General features: G+C 39.2%; 1 protein-coding gene across 6 annotated transcripts in view; it reads right to left on the minus strand.

The window, feature by feature from the left end:
* Window positions 1-886: 886 nt before the first annotated feature.
* The window catches only part of CA5B (carbonic anhydrase VB, mitochondrial), a 42582-nt gene continuing 26657 nt past the window's right edge, over window positions 887-16811 (minus strand). For 4 of the 6 annotated variants that reach the window (XM_014535343.1, XM_014535342.1, XM_005860912.2 and 1 more), the window contains 5 exons: window positions 11672-11869; window positions 3963-4081; window positions 2852-2947; window positions 2274-2336; window positions 904-1310 (listed from right to left, as the gene is read on the minus strand). In XM_014535343.1, the coding sequence (XP_014390829.1) occupies window positions 1128-1310; window positions 2274-2336; window positions 2852-2947; window positions 3963-4081; window positions 11672-11869 (659 nt within the window). In that variant the 3' untranslated portion in view covers window positions 904-1127. Of the gene's footprint in view, window positions 1311-2273; window positions 2337-2851; window positions 2948-3962; window positions 4082-11671; window positions 11870-16811 lie in introns of all 6 variants that reach the window. The other 2 variants (XM_005860910.2, XM_005860911.2) reach the window with 2 other exon arrangements.

Genomic DNA, 16811 nt, shown 5'->3' on the forward strand with positions numbered 1-16811 from the left:
ACTCCGAGGGTGGGTTTTTCTCTCAGGCCTAGTGGGAAACAGCTCGGGGAGGGCGCAGTCCTTGGCAAGGCGACCCAGGACTCGGTGTCTCCGAGCTCTGAGGGCCGGTTCCTGCCTCAAACCTCGCCCTCAGGGGAAACAGCTCGGGGAGGGCACAGCCCTTGGCAAGGTGACCCAGGACTCCACGCTCTGAGGGCCGGTTCTTGCCTCAAACCTTGCCCTCATGGGAAACAGCTCAGGGGAGGGCGCAGCCGTCGCCAAGGCAACCCCTGCAGGACTGACTTCCTTCCAGTTGGTCGAGCCTTGGATGTGACGGGCGAACACCCAGAGTTTTTATATAAATAGATGCTAATAATAGTAGGTACCTAATAATATCATTCCTAATACTGAAACATCCTTGCAATACTAAAAAAAATCCTATACTCGGACAAAGTATATATTTCTTCTGATGCACTCTGGATTCTATTTCAATATTTTATTTAGCTTTCTTTTTTCCTAAACTTTCTTGAGAGATATTGGTCTACTGTTTACTTTTTGGGGGGAATCCCAACATTTAGTGTGTTTTAGTTTCATTGTTACATTGCCTTGAAAAAAAGAATTTGGAAGATTTTGTTATGAAAAAAAAATCAATAAAAATCCAATATAAACAAGTAAAAACAGTTATTATAGTTTAGTTAATTTATTAAACAGGATATTGTATGTTGATACAATACACTTAATTTCTAAAGGAGAAACAAATACCACATCTAAACTCCCAATTTCTATTTAGGCTTTACTGGATTCTGTCTCTACTCTAAGATTCCTTAGTAAAATTTACTTAACTAAAAGGTTTTAAACATAGCTATTTCCAGCCTTCATTTTTTCTCATTTAAAAGAGTTTTAATTTTTATAGAGACTGTACCCAATGTGTACACAGCAAAATATAGGTCACTGTCAAGAATGAAAGCAAAAAGCTTATGTTCTATGTTTTAACACCTTTCCCTGGTTCACTAAAGCTTTTTCTAATTCATACCCAAATTAGACAAGAAGTTAGCACATTTTAATAAGAATGTATAAGCATTATAAGTTAAAAACTGATCCCAAAGTTTGAGCCCAGGCTTGTTTTGAAGAGGAAAACTAGAATTTCCTTATACAGAAACGTGGAAAGAATGTACCTGATCATGATCAACCTCTACAGGCTGCTTCTTAATGATCCAGGTGACGGACTCAGAGAGTGGTGGGGTAGTCAGGGGTCCTGAGTAGGTCCAGTAGTCCGGGCAGGTGGGCATCAGGCAGGAAGGGTCGAATGACCCAAATTCCACTATGGTATCCTAGCCAAGAGAAAGGGTCACCAAACTATCATTTCATGGTGATGACAACCACTCAGGAATCAGATGACAAGGCAACAACTCTAGGAGTGTCTGGGGACCAGCCGTGTCCAGAGGAGCTCCTTAGGTCCTCTGGACAGAATCACACACGCCCATGCCTGCAATTAACTCTGTATTTCTGACACTCCTCAGTGGGAACACAGCAGAACCCATTTTCCCCCTCCATTCTACTGAGTTTCCAGCAGGTGGTCTCCTCTGAATTCTTGGGGGGCATTAGGTGGTGGCTGGTGCACAAATAAGGAGGCTTCCTTTTTGAAGAGACTTATAGCATCCTCCTTTCTAAAATGCAATGCAAATTAGGAGGAGCCAGGATCCTAGACTCAAAAGGGAGTGGGAAAGAAGAAGGAAGGAAAGAGGGGGAGATGGGGAGGGAAAGAGAAAGAGAACAACATATGGACTTCCAGGGAGCAGCCCCTTTGGGATTCTGAATATTGAACAACTGATCTTGGGGCTGGACAAAGGTATCTGTCCTGAAGGATATGGGTAATTGTTATTTAGAGGTGGACAAGCCAAGTTTCTGTCCAACTTTTCTCTGCTTCCTGCCTGAGGGAGGGTAGCTAGAGTCAAGAAGGCTGCTCTAAGTGTGTCCACAAGGACTGAGAGGGAGCAAGTGTCAGGAGCAGAGGAGGGGACCCATTATGTTCCCAAGTCCTTGAATGCTCAGGGCATGGCAGCAAAACCAGTGGCCAGTGCCCACCAAAGAAATCCCTGCTGTACCCTGAGGGCCAGGGGTGCTCTCAACACACAAGCACCAAAACCCAAATTGTTGTCTAGGAAACTTTCAAAGATAACTTGAATTACACTGAAGTTAATTACATTTCCCAATTCAAAGGGCTTTGTTAGTATTTCCACTCTGAGACTTAAACATAAAATATATTACAAGTGCCTTTGGAAAAAAAATATTACCTTATGCTTAATTGATGGCAACGTATCCACCAATTTTTGTAGCTCTTCATGATTTTTCCCTAGCTAAAGAAAAAGCAATGAGCAAATATTAAAAACAATTGACAACTCACTTTTGAAATTACAACAGAATGTGAATTAAAATTAACCACCTGGTGATTACATAAAAACAAACCAACCACACTACTTAAACTATACTTAAACTGGTAAATTAGAATATTATAAATATCACTGAATTAAATTAGAACAGAACAAAAGAGCAAGCTGTTTGCTGATAGGATCAGCATACCTGCAGGGAAAGGTGCCCCTCCATTTAACTATAAGGTTTGAAATTTAAATTCATTAAAATTAAAAACTGTTCCACAAAGTAACCACATTTCAAGTGCTCAGTTGCCACATGTGGCTTGTGACTACTCTATTGGACCGTACATTTTTATACCATTTAAAATATATTCATAATAATCTGGTATTTTAACCATTGTTTATTTTTATCCCAATATTCTTAGAACTTAGTCATGTAATGTTCTGTCTTTTCATCCTAGAATACTACACATCAATTAAAGTTAGTAACTTTTTCTTACCTTTAAAAATACTCCTATCACAGCTAAACCATTTTCTTCCAGTGCTGCATCCTCAAAGTTTTCAAATTTGACTGAATTCCAATGCACCAGGTGCAGCTGAAACGCCATTAAAAGATGGTTTGACACATGACCACACAGGATTGATCAAAAATAGCCTTATTTAACATTATATTTTAACATGTTTCCTCACCCATAATAAAGCCACTGGGAAAAGCATACAAAATCAAAATAAAGAACAAGAAGAAATGTATGCAGCAGCAGAAATTAATTTGGAAGACATTTATTTGGGAAGGAAAATAAAAGAAAATATATATAGCAGAGTGAGTAACATTTCAGTGAGGGAGCAACATTTGTCCATTCTCACCCTGATGTGCATGAAACACTCATATCCCAAACCATTTGCATATAAAGGAGAGATGCTTATCTTGAGAGAAATAGATTCTCCCTATGGGAATTAGATAGGAGTTGAAGACACATTTCTTTGAGTGAGAACCAGTTAAAATGTTTCTTTTAAAGCTAACACAAAACTAAATTAGGGGGGAAATTGTTAGAAGAAATTCTATGTGCTTATGTGTTCCCTATATTTCACTACAAATTATTCCTCATCCATCATTCATGAATGTTTCATTATCCAGCCTCCCAAGTAAGACCCTCAAGGTCATGCTTACCTTCCTTTCCTCTCCTCTCCTTTCCTAAAGAGGACCCTGCCTCAAGTGTTGTTGCTCTTAGGTTAGAAATGCTTGCTAAATCTCACTCTTTATATCTATTTTTTCATTTAGGTTCCCACCATCTCTCACTTGGATTAATTAGATGTGGTGGTCCTGCACTGTTGCCTAGGTTTTTACTTTAGCCTATGATTTGAACTTAGCTTAGAATTCTGAAAGAAGTCTATTTTGTAATCTTAAGGTTGACTTAAGCTATATTATTTGAGATGAGGGCAGTTATCATTTTACATGTAATAATTGGGAATAATCTATCTAATATGCCCCTGAGAGAGCTATTTAGATTTATAGGAATCACTTGATTCTTCCTGATAATGTCTTCAAACTAGAAACTCAGAACTATCCCCACTCCTCCGCAGTTGTCACTGATCCCCAGCTTCTCAACATACCTCTGCCGGGTAACATTTGCTGTCCACAGTATGCTCAGAGCCCCAGGCATCGATGGCCCCCCAGTGAAAATGGAACTGCTTCAATCGATAGTTATCTTCCAGGGGTCCTCCCTTGATCACTGAAATGACACATCCAACAATTTTAGGGGACAGTTTTTCACACCGTGGAAAATGGAAGGAAAGGCCAACTCTGTGGGTGAAATTTCTATATGAACTGTCTTAAGTGGAACACACTGTGTTGTATACAAGTGTTTTATAAACTTAATTTCCACGCAGTTGATACATGTCTAAGGGGGAGATCTGCACGCTGAATGACACTGAGACTTAACTACACTCCAAGCTATATACAATTGTTAAAGGTCAATTCTTGACTTATTTTTATATTCTGCATCTACTGTGCCCCGTTTTTTGTGGGTACAGTAAAATGTATATTTCTCTTACCATATATATCCAACCCAATTTCATAAAGCTGAAATATGGGGACAAAAGGTATTCTATTTATTTTTTATGCACTGATACTTGGCTTTTCCATTTTTGCAGATACCCTTCCCTTTCATTGAAATAGAATAGGAAATTTGCAAGTTAAAAATTATCACCCATCTCCCTTTGGACAGAGTGAATAATGTGAGTCATTCATACACTTCACCAGTAGGTACACCATGCTGGATAATAAATACCTTTTGTTTAGACTAATGTTTTCTGAAACTCATGAAATCAATACATTACAGTATAGGCAAAATATTTGGATGTGAGTTTTTCAAGTCACCCTTCCTCAGGTTTTGGATGGTGCTAATTTTTTTCTTTTGCTTGAATTTGCTAAACCATTTTGTTGCCTCATTTCTTCCATCTAATCAGACCTTGGTGATATCTGTTCACGGTTAAATGAATACAACAACATGAAAACCATCCATCTCATCTATCATAATGATCTTTAGCATTTATCGCATCATTTGTTGAATTTTATATGCGCAAATGATTGAGTACAGTGATCCCAAGGACCAAATACACTAGATATGTCATACAGTGGTCTTCTATGTATTGTACTGGCTTTTGAAAATATTTTTACCTAACTTCCTCTTTAAAAATAAGAAGTTTTGTAAGAAATGAGCAAAGACACCAATGACTTCTTTGGGTGCAGGGAAGGTGCAGAGAATAATACCACATGATTCACTAAATTAATAGGAGGATGGTACTACAGTGGGGCCTTGACTTACGAGTTTAATTCGTTCTGTGACAGAGCTCGTAACTCAAATTACTCCTTTGTCAAATCAATTTACACCATTACAATGAATTGAAATGCTGGGCTGATGTTGTGGCGTTCACTGTGACGTTCACTGCGCCAACTAGCGGTGGGGTATCTGAAGCTGGCTCGTAACCCGAATTTTAGCTCGCAACTCAAAGCAAAAAATAGGCCGGGGGCTTGTATCTCGAAAAACTTGTTAGTCGGGACACTCGTAAGTCAAGGCCCCACTGTAAAGTGTACTGATATAAAAGTAAAACGTCTCCCCAAAATTCTTATTTTTCTATGCCAGCTCCATATTGTGAGCATGACTTTGGCAAATAATTAATCTAATCTGTTTAACTCAATTGAAGTTCTGGTCCCAAGTTTAGTGACCAGGGCAGATGAGACTGTAAGCTTTTCTCTCCTATCCCCAGAAACACAGTGGCAAAATTTCCTGGACACTTACGATGTGTGTCTTCTCCAAAGACAATGAGCAAGGCAGAGAGGAGATGTCACCAATGGGTGGCTTCAAGGGAGCAGGGCAGAACAGGTCTTCAGGTGTGTTTGGATTCACCCACATAATACTAAAGACATGTTTACATTCGTTGCCAACATTTAAATCTGGATGATTTCACATAAAAATCCACGCTTCCAACTTAACTTGAAAATGAGACGTCCTGACCATGTTGGGCACATGCTTCCACTGGGTGACAGTAGGCTGGGCAGGAGAAATGGTGGCCCCCTTTAGATGGTCCCACAGTTCTGTCTCCCCACCACACTATAGCTCCTTAAAGGCAAAACCATCCCCTCTTCCTTTTTCTATTATGAGCACCTGGCACAGTGCCTAACACTTAGATCCTCAATGAAAACAGGAACTAAAAAAATAGATTGTAAAGCGTTTGTTAGTTGAAACATCACTGGTGACCTCAACAAGAGCAAGGAAAATGGTGAAACCAGGCAGGAGAGATGGGTGGATGAGAAGGGCAAGTACAGTTGGCAAGAAATGGGGCAGAAAATGGACACAGAAGTTAGTGAATTAGAAAGCAGAGCAGTCATAAGATATATCAAATAATTATATACTTATTTATTTGAGGTTGTTGATATTTTGTTCTTTCTGTGCTCTAAAGATGAGAAGAGATTAAACATGTAAAAATTAGATAACAAATATAAAACACCTAGCATAGTGTCAGGTAAACCGCCTATGTAATGTTCACTCCCTTCTTTTGCTTTTTAGAAAATTTATCTTTATTTTTTAAAGTATTACAGATGTCCCCTTACCACCACCCCCCATTGACCCTCTCTACCCCGCCCCTCCAAGGACTACCATACTATTGTCTGTGCCATGGGTTATACATATATGCATAAAAGTTCTTTGGTTAATCTCTTCCTGCCCCTTCCTCCCCAAAGTAGAGGTGAGGGAGCTAACAGAAAAGGATGGTGAAGGGGAAGATAACACACAAGTCCCATACAAATAAAATGAAATACAGGAATGGGCATGAAACTTTTTGGGGTGACGGAAATGCTCTAAATAAGGATTGTAATGATGGCTGCACTGCTCTGTAAATTTACTAAAAACTATTATTTTGTTTTTTCCAAAAAGGTAGATATGGAACCAAAAAATACGGAAGAACTTAAAATGTTTGTATAAGCATTCTTAGTAGATTCATTGGTGATGCTCCTTAAAGTGTAAAGTAAGTGAAGCCAAATGGGGCAGGAAGCATCCTTAGGAGAACAATATAATGCCTGATATTGCTGATGAGAGTAATCTCAGTGAAGGTGATAATTTATATGAATCATTTATAGGACTCAGCCTAGATATAATTCAGTGACCTTTCCCACAATATTTTGCATCCTTCATATGCACTCATTAAAATCAATAACTGCATTCTATTCAAGGGAGCCAAACAAAACAGTACTCAGCAGAGGGCAGTGGTATGAAATGCTCACAACCCTTCTCTTATCCTTTTAATTTCTGTAAGGCTGATCGTGATGTGATATCCCCTCTTTCATTCCTGAGTTTAGTAATTTGAGTCTTCTGTTATTTTTCCCCATTGGTCTAACTAGCCAAACATTTGTCAATTTTGTTGAACTTTCCAAAAAAACCAACTTCTGATTTCTGCTCTTTATTATGACCTTCTTTTGGTTTGATTTAGGTTTAGTTTGCTCTTCTCTTTCTAGTTTCTTAAGGTAGAAGAGTAGGTTATTAATTTGAGAAATTTCTTCTCCATTTTCATTTATAAATTTCTCTCTAAGCACTGCTTTTGCTGCATCCCATAAGGTTTGGTATATTTTGTTTTTGTCACATACCTTCCCCAGCTTGTTCCCTTGCACACTTTATCCTCATTTCCTTGTAAAGCACACTGTAGCAGCATTTCCTATGTTATTTTTTGGGAAATTTATAGACATTAGTATTTATTAGATCCTTTCTTTTCTAGAATTAGAGTTGTTTCATGCCTTCCTTCCTTTCTAGGATGTCTTTGCTTTCTTTGAATTTTCTTTATTTTTTATGATCATTCATTCTTTCTTCCTCTTTGAATGTTATTATTTTGAAACAGCATGGAGAAATAGCAGTGAAGAATAAGCAGGAGATAGGAGGTAGTCACTGAAATGTGGAAAAAGAGATAGAGTTAGGTACTTATTAAAGATTAATGATATCTGAAAGAAAATAATTATTAAAACACAATGAAAAGGAATTACCTATTTTAGTCCTTCCTGACAAAACAAGTGGAAAATTAGCAACCTCCTTACCAACTTTCTTGCATTTTGTAAAAAGAGTGTGAAACTGACTCACCTAGGGAAGGTAAGATTAAGGAATAATTCAGCTTGCTGTGTTGGGAAGTATCTAGAGAACTATTATGAGGAAAATGTGTGTTGCTGTTTTTTTCATATAAGATTGCCCTTGCAAATAGGTGGATGAAAATTCTTGGGTCTATTGTTCAAATGAGAAGAGCATGACTGAAAAATAAAACAAAACGCCCAGCCAGTGTGGCTCAGTGGTTGAGCATTGGCCCTTGAACCAGGAGGTCAAGGTTTGATTCCCAGTCAGGGCACATGCCCAGGTTGCAGGCTCGATCCCCAGTAGGGGGCATGCAGAAGGCAACTGATCAATGATTCTCTCTCATCATTGATGTTTCTAACTCTCTCCTTCTCCCTTCCTCTCTCTGAAATCAACAAAAACATATTTTTAAAAATAAAATAAACTATTTGCCTTGAACGATCTTGGGATTGACTCACTTGATTAGGAAACCCATTAAACAACTTCCTAAGATTTTTAGCTCAATAAAGCAATAAAATATTGGCAAGTCCCTAAACTATTAAAGTTAATAGAAGGTTGATCACTATTTAGAATCCTCATGTTACCATTGTAACTAGCTAGTTTATTAATAGTAATAATAGGAAAGGAGCAAAGGGAAAGGGCAAACATTATAAGCATGGTCATCTGGGCAGCTTCACCAGAAAGCTGTAATTTTACTCTTCCCAGGGAAGCACCATTCCATTTCCTGAAAATCACTGGAAGAAGGGGTCCAACAAAGGGGAAGATGGGTGCATGCAAGTAAAGTGAGGGTGATGTAGGAAAGGTGCTTGTCTGTCAGTCTAATCTGGGAACAAATATAATAGGCTAGGGGTGGATCCACTGCAAGCCTGAAAAATCTTTGGAAGGGTAAAATTCCCCAAAGATTTCTCTCTTGTTCCTCTTGCTACTTGAACTCCTGTTTCCCACTTGTACTACTGTTTCTCATTTGCTCCATGACCCGCATGGGCCATGTGCCTCCAGAGTCATGTGGCCCTAGAAGCTGCATGGCCCATGGCCATATGGCCTCCACATGCAATAGACCACAGCTGGGAACACAAACTAAGCTAGCCAGATGCTGGACTGAACTGTGCAAATAGGGAGCAGAAACTCTATGTAATAGTTTTGATCTTAGCCCTGCTGAAGATAAAATGGGACTTTTTCCATGGCAAGATAGAGGGAGGTGGGACCTTGGAAAGAAAGCCCCTTAATATTACCTCATCAATAAAGCTTTCCACAATACCTCATCCTCCCATGGGAGCCTCAGGAAATTCTTATTCTTTTTTTAAAATATGTTTTATTGATTTTTTACAGAGAGGAAGGGAGAGGGATAGAGAGTTAGAAACATCGATGAGAGAGAAACATTGGTCAGCTGCCTCCTGCACACCCCCTACTGGGGATGTGCCCGCAGCCAAGGTACATGCCCTTGACTGGAATCGAACCTGGGACCCTTCAGTCCGCAGGCCGACGCTGTATCCACTGAGCCAAACCAGTTAGGGCGGGGAAATTCTTATTCTTGCAGCATCCCAAGAAGCCCACTTCCACCAATGACAGATGGGGACATGGAGAGCACCCCACCAATAACTGTCAGAAGAAAAGAAGGTTTCTAAGGACCAGCTGGGGCTGATACTAATTAATTGAGGGGATTGCTATGCATCCAGAGTGAACATATGAGAGCTGGTGTTTTGTGGATTGGGTCTGTCCATTACTCTAGCTCTGGCAGGAGTAATGGTAGAGCTCTAAGGTAGACAAGTAGAGCTCACCATAGTGCAAGATGGTTATCTGAAACAGGACTTTAGCTTCCTGTTTTAAGGATTTCTGGAATCCTTATATAAAATATATTATAGTCTTCCAGTTGAGATGGGGGCATACTCTAGGGTTTAAAAGATGTAAGAAGAAAGACACTGATGAATCTGGAGAAAAGGAGTAGTTTCTAGCTTGAGAAATGTAAATAAGATGTTTAGGGTTTGGGGATCATGTAATATCATGGAGGAGAAAGAAAAAAAATGGGGTACAACATAGAGACACCTAAGCCCTTAAGGAGAGATGAACCCCATTGCAGGATCATTCTGTTTGCAGTTGGTCAGAAGGCCATGTCTAGATATCAGAGCATCACTAGGAAAATGCAAGGAAAACCAAGATACAGTTGAGAATCCTAGAGTCAGGATAAACACAGGAGTGAACACCCACACTTTTACTTCATTTATGAACTTTCACAGACTCATTTCTTCATGTTCAGAAGAGGAGATTAATTTCCTTTAAATCAGGATTTCTCTGTCTCAGCTCTATTAATATTTGAAGCTGGATAACTCTTCATGAATGCTGTCCTGCCTATTGTAGGATGTTTAGCAGCATTCCTGGCTTCGACCCACTAGATGTCAGTCACACCACTACCCTCCAGTTGTGATGACAAATGCCTACAGGCATTGCCAAATGTCCCCAGTCCTGGGAAAAAAAGAGGTGGCAAAATTGGCACAGGTTGATAACCTCTCTTTAAAAAGACACACTATTTAAAATAATAATTATTTCAATGAAATTAGGACTATTTGATAACATCAAATTTGGCTTGGGAAAGGAAAAGAAAAACCTGTGTAGAATTCATCACACTCTAAAGTTTCAGGTAAACTTTGAAATCATTCAGATTAATTTATATCTGACTAAGAGAAAAAAAAAGATTCAAAAGCAATATAATGTGTGAATTTTTAAATCTGTTAAAATTGTGTTTCTTGCCTGGCCGGTGTGGCTTAGTGGTTGAGTGTTGACCCATGAACCAAGAGGTCACCGGTTCAATTTCCGGTCAGGGCACAGGCCCAGGTTACGGGCTCAATCCTAGTAGGGGGCATGCAGGAGGCAGCTGATGGATGTTTCTCTCTCATTGATGTTTCTATCTCTCTTTCCTCTCCCTTCTCCTCTCTCTAAAAAAATCAATAAAAACACATTAAAATAAAAGTGTGTTTATTTTAAACTAGGTAACATTGCTTAACTAACAAAATTAACAGAATATGAGTTTCCATTTTTCTAATATATTACTAGCTTTAGCTAGTTGTTAAGACTAAAACCTCATGCACACATGAATATTCTTTTCACCATTCCAAAGGCATTGAAATCTGATCAGTTAAATCTAATTAAACAGTGTTACTATTTAACATAAAAGTGTCTTGTAAAGTCAACAAGCAGAAAAAATTAGTACATATTCATAAACCCTACAAAATAAATTTTGGACACAGTTTTTTTTTAATTGATTTTCTACAGAGAGGAAGGGAGAGGGATAGAGAGTTAGAAACATCGATGAGAGAGAAGCATCGATCAGCCGCCTCTTGCACGCCCCCCACTGGGGATGTGCTCGCAACCAAGGTACATGCCCTTGACCGGAATCGAACCTGGGACCCTTGAATCCGCAGGCCGAAGCTCTATCCACTGAGCCAAACTGGTTCTGGCTGGACACAGTTTTTAATTTCACACCCTATCTTCTATATCAATTATAAATCTATACTTAGAAATATGCTTATTTAGTAATAAAAATACTACCTGTACTAAGAAAATATGCATAAAAACTTACATTGAAAAAGTAAGTCCAATGTGTCCCATCATTGCTAACAAAAGAGGTTGTGCTTCCATGGAGACAGTGTGATATAACCTGTGACCATATGAAACTGTGCCTTTAACTCCAGATGAGACTATCAGTCTGGCTCTCACCTGATTTATCAGTAGAATCTTCAAATTCCACAAGGAAAGAGTATCCATTATTCCAGAGGTGTAGGCAGGTGGCAGGGTCATAAGAGATGGTGAGCGGTTTTAAGTCAGGATCGTAGACGCTATCCCTCCACCGGATGTTGATGGGCGACTGGCGCTCGCCCCCGGGGACCAGGTCCATTCTTTCCCAGAGTGGGTGCACTAGGAGAAAGCACATCGGGACTGCCATCAGGATGTCCCTTATCTGGGATCACACATCAGGCGGTTCTATTTGTGGAGAGCCTGTTGAGGCTAATGGAAATGAGAAGTCTCAGGACTTAGCTACTTAGGGGCTGACTAAAGCAGAGGACATGGACATGAGCAGGTCAGAGAGCCCTTTGCAAAGGAGCAGCCTCTGATGTCTTGTCAAACTGCAGCCTCTCAGTCCACCTTCTAATTTCACTTAAACCAAATGCATCATAGTCTTATGATAACAGGAAAAATGCATAGAGATTAGAATTGATAATTTCCTGGGCTCCACCTGCTAAACTAAGTTTTTTTTTTTTTTTAGGGATATGCCCAGTTTACTTGTATTTTAAAATTTTTATTGAATTTATCGGGGTGACATTGATTAGTAAAATTATATAGGTTTCAGGTGTACAATTTTATAGTACCCTAGAGGCCCAGTGCTCGAAATCGCGCAAGATCCCAGACTCGCCGTGCGCCGAGAGACCCATCAATGCACCTCCTGGTGACCGGTTGTTTGGTCGTTACGGCATTATGGTGTTACGGCCACTGGCCTTTTATAATATAGATTATTTGTATATTGTATTATGTGTTCACTACCCAAAGTCAAGTCTCCTTTTGTCACTATCACCATTTTTATCCCCCCTTTACCCTCTTCTACCTCCCCCACACCCTTTTCCCTCTGGTAATCACCATATTGTTGTCTATGTCTATGAGTTTTTTGGTGTGTTTTTTTTTCTTACAAAATAGAAACAGGCTCATAGATGCAGAGAACAGACTGCTAAACTAGTTTTAAACACAGGAACATATTAATGAAATTTTCAATAATGCACATATTTTCAACAAAGTAAATGGGGAAAGAGGAGAAGTAATTTTTGGAAAGCAAATGTTCAATCAACCATTAAGGTTTTAATTGGTTGGCTAGTAGAAATAAAGGCTTGCATTGCATGCATCCTGTAATTTTGCTTGCTGTTTTGAAGATTTCTGGATTCCTTACACACAATGTAATATTGTAGGCTGCCAGTTGACATTAGAGCACACTCTAGGGTTTTGGAAAAATTAAGAAAGACACTGATGATTGTGAGAAGAAAAGGGGTAATTTCTTGTTAGTTTGAGACCTATAAGATGTTCAGGGTTTAGGGGCCCTGTTGATGGAGAGCAGAGTGAGTCACCCCAATATCTCTTTGGCACAAGAATTATTTTAGGCTGAATTTTTTAAAATATATTTTATTGATTTTTTACAGAGAAGAAGGGAGAGGGATAGTTAGAAACATCGATCAGCTGCCTCCTGCACGCCCCCTACTGGGGATGTGCCCGCAGCCAAGGTACATGCCCTTGACCGGAATCCAACCTGGGACCCTTGAGTCCGCAGGCCGACGCTCTATCCACTGAGCAAAACCGGTTAGGGCTAGGCTGAATTTTTTTAAGAAACAACTGACACATGAGAAGGTCTGAAAATGCAGTAGAAGTTATCCTCTTGTAAGAGACATTTATATTTATAAGGGAATCTCCATTTGTAAGGGTGTATCCCTCTCTGTACCAGGAAGAAGACTAAATCTGTAGACTTTCATCAATGGAGAAGGTACTGACTTAAATCTATATAACAACCTTACTCTTGTTTACTGTGCTTTTCCTGATAACCTCCCACACTAGAGCCCTGCCCCAACATCTTTTGTCTTTAGCTGAAGACTGTATTTAAGGTGGTGGCTTGGGCCTTTTGGGGGAGTTATTCAGTTTTCTTGAGTCTCTCCCATGTATACAGCAGGTATCCATGTTATTAAACTTTTTTTTGTTTTTTTTTTTTCTCCTGTTAATCTGTCTTTTATTATTGGAGGGGGTTGGGTCTCAGTCCAGGACCTAGACATATAGAACAAAAATTATTTTTCTTCCCCTACACTGTCATATCATTCAGAAGAAAGGAAAGTGGGGGAAATAGAGATACTTAAGGCCTTAAGGACAGACTCAAATACTTCTTGAATCACAGCAGAGAAGTATGTCAGACCAAAGAGAACCAGAGAGAGATAAATCCCATTGGAGGAATTATATGGTCCTATTTAAGTGTGTATGCTGACTTCACCTCTTATGTATGCAATATTTGAAGATTACGAGGCCATTCTGTAAAACCTGGGTAGAATATTACCATTGTGAAGGTTCTTGGAGTTCTGTTTATAATATTAAGTGTACAGACACATTTTGTCCCACATGGGCACTGATAACATCACTGATGCTGATTTTTCTACCAAAAATTCAAGAACCAGGTCTTGTAATTGCACAGGAACTTCATTTCTTTAATATGACTTTCCCCCTTAATTCAAGCTAGCTTTGTCCAGTCAATAGCATCACGACATACTGCATGTCCACTCCCTTAATCACAAAGTCCTTAGGACATCAGGTTCTGGTTAGCATCATAAGGTCTTAGGAACAAAACCTCAGGTCTGTTGATCAAGGGAACAGTTTCAAACTGAACATGGCATCTTGGTCTCAGTTGTGTGTCAGTCCCAGGCCCATAAAAGCATAACAAACATCTTTACCCTCACAAAACTGGACAGAATGACACCACAGCTGACATCAGGACTTAATACAATAACCACTACTTCTTATCCTGGCCCCAAATAATCAGTAGATCCCATGACCTCAACTCCCTTAGTCACAATGATTAATAATTGTTCCCGTATATAATCTGCCCTCATATAGGCCATTGGGGAGCCTGGTCTTTGAGCATTAGCTCACCTGTGTCTCCAGGCTTGGTGCCACTTTCTTAAATAAACCTTTACTTTCTTTGCTGCATACTCCTGCTCGTGTTTTATTGGGCTTTGATGCATCTAGGCAAATGAACCTCTTTAGTTTGGAACAGTCTTTGTGGCAAGTCCCTGAAATCTCCACAGACTTCCTGATAACACAGACAGATCTTTTGAGACATCCATGCATGATGGATTGAACCCACATGTATAATTTGGGGTGTTACAGTTCTCTGCCCTTTAGGAGCACCATACGTGGGTAAAACCAAGACCAACAGGAAATCATTACTAATGACCCTCTGCACCTCACCTCACTGCTATGAATGAGTCTAAGGATTTGACAAGGCAGCTGCTATACAGTCAAATATCCTTGTGCATGGCAGGGTCCCTGACACTCTTCTTTTCATTAAAAAAAACAAACAAAAACAAAAAACAGAAATTTGCCTCTGATTCATTCTTACATAGGAAACATTCTTCTTTCTGAGGTAGCTGCCCAAAGCTGGAAGTGCAAGATCTTAACCTTGTCTTTTTGGGCAAAAGTACCCCAGCAGTACAAACATAAAGCTCTCCTGGCAGTTTCTAGGCCAGTAGTTCTCAACAGAGGGATTCTGCCCCCCAGGAGATATTTGGCAATGTCTAGAGACATTTTTCATTGTTATAACTGGAGGAGGGTACTACTGACATCTAGTGGGTGAGGCCAAGGATGCAGCTAAACAATGCATAGATTATCTGACCCTGGATTTCAACAACGCCAAAGTAGAGAAATCTTGGTCTAGAGCTAAAAGCAGACAAACTCAAAGTATTCTTTTCTTTTCTTTTCTTTTCTTTTCTTTTCTTTTCTTTTCTTTTCTTTTCTTTTCTTTTCTTTTCTTTTCTTTTCTTTTCTTTTCTTTTCTTTTCTTTTCTTTTCTCTCTCTCTCTCTCTCCCTCCCTTCCTCCCTTCCTCCCTTCCTTTCTTTCTATTTTTTCATATAATGCAGTACTCTCGCCTGTAGAGAGGTCAGAAATCAATGGTTTGGGTTTCTCCATTAATAGAAAATAACTTGTGAAGAACAAGAACTTTCTGTTTCAGAAATCTAAAATGGAAAATGTATATGAATTGGTATAATATACTCATATTATAATTGGATTAGAATGCAAATTCCTTGCAGGCAGGAGCCATATCTTCCTCTTTTTTTATTGTCTTGTAGTGCCTTATCTGATATATGCCTTTTAATTTTAGTATTGAACTGCTATTGTTGGAATAAACAACTGTATTTGATTGTGTGATGTTTTTAAACTTCTAGAAACACCTCTGAGATATTCAGACTTGTGGCTGGGAACTTGAGAATTCACACTTATTGTGTATCAGTTTTATATGATTTAAAATCTACTTATGACAAAAATTAAAGTTGTTTTTAAGAGTGAAATTGTTTTGATCTAAGAATGAAGTTGTTTTTATAGGTTGTTTGGATATGAGTGATATAATCTGAGTCAGGGTATCTCATTTATTCTCATTGATAACTACTCAGTAGCTCAGCTGCTGAGGGGCACTACAGGGGCTTATCCATAGCAGTATATGAAGAGACAACTACAGCAAGGGGATATCTATAATAATAAAAGCATAATATACTAATTAGACCGAACAGCCAAACGTCCTTCCGGATGACCTTCCAGAAGTAGCCGGGGCTGCGAGGGCTGAGTCCCTTGCACGAATTTTGTGCATCGGGCCTCTAGTTTAGACTATAAATACCCAGAGTTTGTGAGGACTACTGAGAGTGTTTTGTCTGGGCAAGTTGGTTTCTTGGGCTATTTCAGGGAGTTACTCAGTTTTCCTGGGTCTCGCCTATGTATATAGGAGGTATCCATGCTATTTTTTTTAGAAAATATGTTTTTTAATATTTTATCTTCTCTTTGCATTTATAACATAATTCACTTCAATCACAGAATACTTTTTTTTCCCAATGCCACCAACTGTGTCACAAATGCAGCTGGTGCTGCCGCTTATCAAAATGTATAAGACAATTAATGTTTTTTTATAAATCCACATTATATGTTAACTTGTTCCCCAAACCCCTCCCCCCCCTTTTTTGGCCTGGCATCCATGTTATTAAAATTCTGTTTGTTTTCCTTTGATTAGTCTCTCCTTTATTGGGGGGGGGCAATAATTCAGAAGGGTAGAATGAAAATAATTTGTCCTC

This window comes from Myotis brandtii, unplaced genomic scaffold (assembly GCF_000412655.1).
Source record: "Myotis brandtii unplaced genomic scaffold, ASM41265v1 scaffold1428, whole genome shotgun sequence".
In the NCBI taxonomy this organism is placed as follows: Eukaryota; Metazoa; Chordata; class Mammalia; order Chiroptera; family Vespertilionidae; genus Myotis; species Myotis brandtii.